At 45.6% G+C, this 5,689-nt stretch overlaps 1 protein-coding gene across 1 annotated transcript; it reads right to left on the minus strand.

The window, feature by feature from the left end:
• Positions 1 to 4,090: 4,090 nt before the first annotated feature.
• LOC110734809 lies at positions 4,091 to 5,098 on the minus strand. Its single transcript, XM_021914954.1, has 2 exons — positions 4,752 to 5,098; positions 4,091 to 4,592 (listed from the first exon to the last, which is right to left on the minus strand). Exons 1-2 carry the CDS (start codon positions 5,096 to 5,098, stop codon positions 4,091 to 4,093), a joined length of 849 nt encoding a protein of 282 aa, XP_021770646.1.
• Between the last annotated feature and the right edge of the window lie 591 nt (positions 5,099 to 5,689).

Here is a 5,689-nt window from a genome sequence, read left to right on the forward strand (position 1 = left end):
CTTTTTTTTTTGTTAGAGGAACTTCCGTTTTCCTTGCTTGTTATTTCAAATTCCACACCATCACCTTGCAACTTTCCGATTTTAAATCATTACAAACTATCATGTCTCAAACTTCACAAGTCATTGGGCGAAAAGTGAAACAAAAGGTCATGGGGTTTGAATGTGTTTATGAACAAAGAGGTGCAGGCTCAATCATGGCTAGCAAGGGGCAAACGCAAAAAGAAAAAAAAAATATATATAATTTATCAAGAAGCAACAAAAGGAAAGATAAACCTAGAAAAGCAAAATAGTCACCGAAGAAAATGCTTTTATCGTCCTTAGATATAGTTCGGTCGCGATCTCGGGTAGCTAGACAACAAGTTCTCGATCGAAGCATGCCTTGGTAAGGATCCTAAGCCGCTCATACAATAAGTGGTGGAGGCTTGAACAATAAATCTGACATGGGTTACAAAAACTACCTTTAGGGCTTTAAATCCCCCAAAGAGGGCAACGCCATCTTACCACAAACAAGTGAATTTGGGTTCGGTGGGCCTTACGAGTTCTAGCAACTACCTTAGCATAGACATATCTTAGAGTCAACCAATGGCAATCCAAGAACGCGGAAACTCTTAATCCTTAGGAATAAAGACATTCAAGAACGCAAGTCAAATTAAATTTTTTTTTTTTTTTTTTTTTTTTTTTTTTTCGCTATAAACTAATCTACCCTTGACAAAATTTCTAGATCTTCACCAAAATCTACATTACCTCAAAATTCATCAAGCCGTAAATACATACCTGCACTGGTGAATCGCCATGTTGGCGAATACCAGTAATCATCATTATCGACAGGGAAAACGGGGGGCGGACTCAGCGGTATCCCATCAAACCGAGAGAAGCGTCCCCAAAGCAGCATCATCATCAAAATCATATCAAAAACTCATCAACAGGATTAGTGAACAGGGGCAAAGTCAACCAAAGAAAACAGTCATGTAACTCAGTAGAATCAGCAGCATGAAGGTACAGGGAAAACAATGAAAGACCGGCAGGCGAGCAAGTAAGAATCCCAACCAAGTCACTCCCTACCAAGAGTATATCTCCAACTCATCAAAATAAGCGTACAAAAACAAGGGAGAGAGATATACTCAAGGACGCAGCCTACTGGCCACTAGAGCCGGGCTCACTAGGTGAGCCAGACCGACGTGGCGGCTCGTCATAAGTGAAGCCACTAGGGGGGCCGAAAAGGCCCCAACCACCGTCAAAGCCCGGCGGCCAACCGTAGTGACCTCTGTAAAGATCCTCTTGCCAACTAGGCAAAGGATCAGAGGGAGTGTCCTCGGATTGAGAGTACAGAGGGGCGGGGTGATCAGGATGTGCATAGGGGTACGCAGGGTCCCTCTAAAGTCACACCCGCCGGGCACACGATAATCGTACTGCCCGTCCTCCTCTGGGAAGCTGCGGAGCTCCCTACTAGGCTCGGAAGGACCTTGCAGTAGGGGTAAGTGGGGAGATTGTCCCCCCCCCAAGAAGGAACAGGGCCGTGCTGAGGCGGCCAATTGGGGTAGTTCACGGGGGGGCAATCTCTCCTCTATCCACAGCGGAGTCATAGAGGGCCTGCTGCTGCAGATGGTGGCCTTGCTGTGACTCATAAATTGCCTGCAACTGCCTAGCTATATCAGATAGCTGAAATGTACCAATACCTGCGGGTTGCTGGGTAAACGGCTGCTGCTGCTGCTCCTCCTGAACCTCCTCCTCATTACCCATTTCAACCTCATCGTCCCATCGACATCGGGCACTCGCCCGCTATCTCTCAAAACTCTCCACACATTAGGGGACTGACGCGTGAGAGAAGTGAAGTGAGGCTTGGGGAGGAAACAATGGTGGGCTCCTCTAACTAGCCACCTAAAAGCATTGGGGTTCGCCGTGGGGGTAATAAAATCAGAACGGCGAAGCTGGTCCAAATCAAGGTAAATATCCCCACTACTACCTACGGCCGTGCATAGAGGTAGAAGGTCAGTGTAACCTAATTTGGTGGCCAGTCTAGTGACCATCGCCCCGCAGTGTATGTCCCCTGGCTTTTTCCCCTTTGCTATGGCTTGGGAGGTTTGCATGAAGAGGAAACCCAAATTCAACCTCCGAGCATGCTCTGGCTTTGTGGCTATCCATAGGCAAAGGACCTCTTCCTTAGTCAGCTTCCCTAGGTCCTGCTTAGGAATGATAGAATACCCTAATAAACGGTGTAGGATCCTAAGGGCAGGGTGCCAAATCTCACTGGCTAAGGAAGTCCGGGTGTAAAACTCATTTTTGCCTGAAATGGAACGCCACCAAGCGTACTCACTATACTCCCCAAAGCTCTCATATAGAGGGTAGTGAATGTCGGCATCGGGGTGAAGGTCGAGGGCTCGGTTGAACTCTGCCAATGACATTGTGTGGGGGTTGTTGAAGAGTTGGAAAGAAATTCGAAAGTCGTCATTTTTCTAGACTATCCACTTGAAAAGACGAGAAAAACTCTAATGTGGGTTCTTTGTAGGTCATGAATGAGGAGTTTATGAATGACCCTAATCGAAGGTTGTCAAAAAGAATCCACAAATCATCATTAATACCGAGTTTTATCATGTCTCCACGATGGTAGTGTCTAGAAGGTCGCAACTTACGTTTTTGCATTTCCGAGTGTATGGAGGAGTGGCTTTTGTGTAAAAATTTTAGGGTGGGTAAGGCATTGGGTTGGTCTGACTCTTGGTTTTGGGACGATTGTCCCGACTTTGCAGTTTTTCTCTTCTTCCCAATTCTTAGACTCATGACTGCCCACCTCTTTTTTTTTTTTTTTTTTTTTTTTTTTTTCACTCCTTTTCAAAGCCAACTCCGGCTATTTCCACCCTTAACCTCCACAAAACTACAATGTACCTGTTCACAAGCAATAATAATCCAACCACGCAACGAATATAGCCTAAGATACTAATCAACAACAACAAGTTCAACAGAATCCAGCAATAATTTCAACAATAATCAACCAAATTTCGCTAATAACCTAAGATAATCAAAATCCTTACTTAAAATTAATCCAAGAGAATAATTAACTAAGGAGATCGAATACCTTTACCTTTATGCGGAAGATTGCTGTTTTGGTGTCGATTTGGTGAAGGATTTGAGTAGGAAGGGGGGGGGGTTCGTTGCGGTTGTGCCCTTGATGCCCAATTGCTACCTTTGAAGATGAACAAACGGAGAGGATGATTGATTGAAGCTTGAGGATGATTGATGTGGTATATATTTTGAGAATGATTGATTTATGAAGGTGGAAGAAGATGATCTTGGCTATGGTGGTGAGGAGCGGCCGCGAAGAGAGAGAAAGGCAAAGAGGGTTTGGTTTATGTTTGTGAGGATTTGGAAATTGTGGGAATATAAGAAGCCACCGTATTTTTTTTTTTTTCTGATATCCAGAAAGGCGCGCCCGCTCCCGATTAAGGCGCACCGCTCCTTAAAGAAAACGCGAGCCGCTCCTATATCGCGCCTAAATCGCTCCAACTTCCTGGAAATCAGTAAAACTACAGCGCGCCCGCGCTAATAGTAGACGCGCCCGCGCCTTCTTTAAAACGCGAGCCGCTCTGGCAATCGCGGCCAAATCGCTCCTGCCTCCTGGAATGGAAGTAATTTTCAGCGTATACCAGGCGCGTCCGCGAAGAAACTAGGCGCGCCCGCCCTTACTGCTCATGCGGATCGCGCTTCAGCCGCGATAAAATCGCTCCAACTCCCTGGAATTGGAGAAATTTTCATTCATAAAAATTGCGCGCCCGCGACGAAACCAGGCGCGCCCGCGCTTTAATGCTGCTGCGGATCGCGCTACAGCCGCGTTCAAATCGCGCTGAGGTTCTGTTTCTTTAGAATTCATCCGAGCACAAATTTCAAAATTCCTCTCTTTTTTTTTTCTGCTTTGCTCTTGCCTTTCTTTCCTCGTGGACACACGCAATCACGCCTGCATCAGAATTGATTGGGAAGAGCGTTAGGTGGATTAGTTCAAGCGATTTGAAAGAAAATAAAATCAAAGAGGTTAGAAACCGGGTTGCCTCCCGTAAGCGCTTCTTTAACGTCACTAGCTTGACGTACTTCACACACGGAATCATGGTGATTTGGAAACATCAATGAGAGATAAATTTTCTGGCTTCTCAATTAGCTGACCCTCATAGTATGGCTTGAGACGCTGCCCATTCACTTTGAATGGAGGGTACTTGTCATTGAAAATCTCAACCGAGCCATAAGGAAAGGTTTTGGACACTTGAAATGGACCGCTCCATCTAGATCTCAATTTCCCGGGGAAGAGCTTGAGTCTTGAATTGTAGAGCAGGACCTTTTGTCCTTCCACAAATTCCTTCTTGGAAATTCGAGCATCGTGCCATGCCTTGGTTCTTGCTTTGTAGAGGCTTGCACTGTCATATGCATTCATTCTCAGCTCTTCCAACTCATGAAGCTCTAGAAGCCTTTGCTCACCCGTACTGTGGAGATCAAAGTTGATTTGCTTGATTGCCCAATGCGTTCGGTGCTCCATCTCTACGGGTAAATGGCAATTCTTCCCATAAACAAGCTTATAGGGGGTAGTCCCTATAGGAGTCTTGAAGGCGGTCCTATATGCCCACAATGAATCAATGAGCTTACTGGACCAATCCTTCCTTGTTCTAGCAACAGTCTTCTCTAAGATGACTTTTAACTCCCTATTTGTGACCTCCGCTTGACCACTTGTTTGGGGGTGGTAAGCAAGGCCTCGCTTGTGAGATACACCGTACTTTGAAAGAAGCTTGTTGAATGCATGGTGCTTGAAGTGTGAGCCTCCATCACTTATGATTGCCTTAGGAACACCGAATCTTGGGAAGATGACTTTCTTGAACAAATTGATGACCACCCTTGAGTCGTTGGTGGGAGATGCCACGGCTTCCGCCCATTTGGAGACATAATCAACGGCAACTAGAATGTGCCGGTTTCCTTGGGATGAGATGAAAGGGCCCATGAAGTCAATTGCCCAAACATCAAAGATTTCAAGTTCAAGAATAGGATTTTGGGGCATCTCATCGCGCCGTGATATGTTCCCTGTCCTTTGGCACCTATCACAAGTCTTAAACAAATTGCCAAGCATCTTTGAATAGAGACGGCCAAAAGAGCATACATTGCAAAACCTTGGAAGCGGTCTTTTGAGCACTCATATGACCACCACAAGGGATGAGTGGCACATTGAGAGCACATCTTGGAATTCTTCATTAGGAACACATCTTCTCAAGAGTCCATCCACCCCTCTCTTCAACAACATGGGGTCATCCCATATATACTTCTTTGCTTCATGCTTGAGCTTTCTATGTTGTTGAGGAGTGAAATCCGGAGGTATGGCACTACAAGCCAAGTAGTTCACAATATCCGCATACCAAGGCTCTGATTTTGCCTCAAGAGCATATAAGACATCATCCATTAGGGCATCTTCAATTGGAAAATCGTCTTCATGTATTCTTGCAGCTCCTAACCTAGAGAGGTGGTCCGCCACCACGTTCTCTGGCTCCCTTCTTATCTCTCATTTCGTAATCAAAATCTTGAAGGACCAACACCCATCTCAACAACCTCGGTTTGGCCTCCTTCTTACTTTATCAAATATTTGAGAGCCGAGTGATCGGTATACACTATTGTCCTGGAACCAATGAGGTAGGTTCTTAACTTCTCAAATGAGTGGATAACCGCC

The sequence above is a fragment of the Chenopodium quinoa genome, unplaced genomic scaffold (assembly GCF_001683475.1).
Source record: "Chenopodium quinoa cultivar QQ74 unplaced genomic scaffold, ASM168347v1, whole genome shotgun sequence".
Classification (NCBI taxonomy): domain Eukaryota; kingdom Viridiplantae; phylum Streptophyta; class Magnoliopsida; order Caryophyllales; family Amaranthaceae; genus Chenopodium; species Chenopodium quinoa.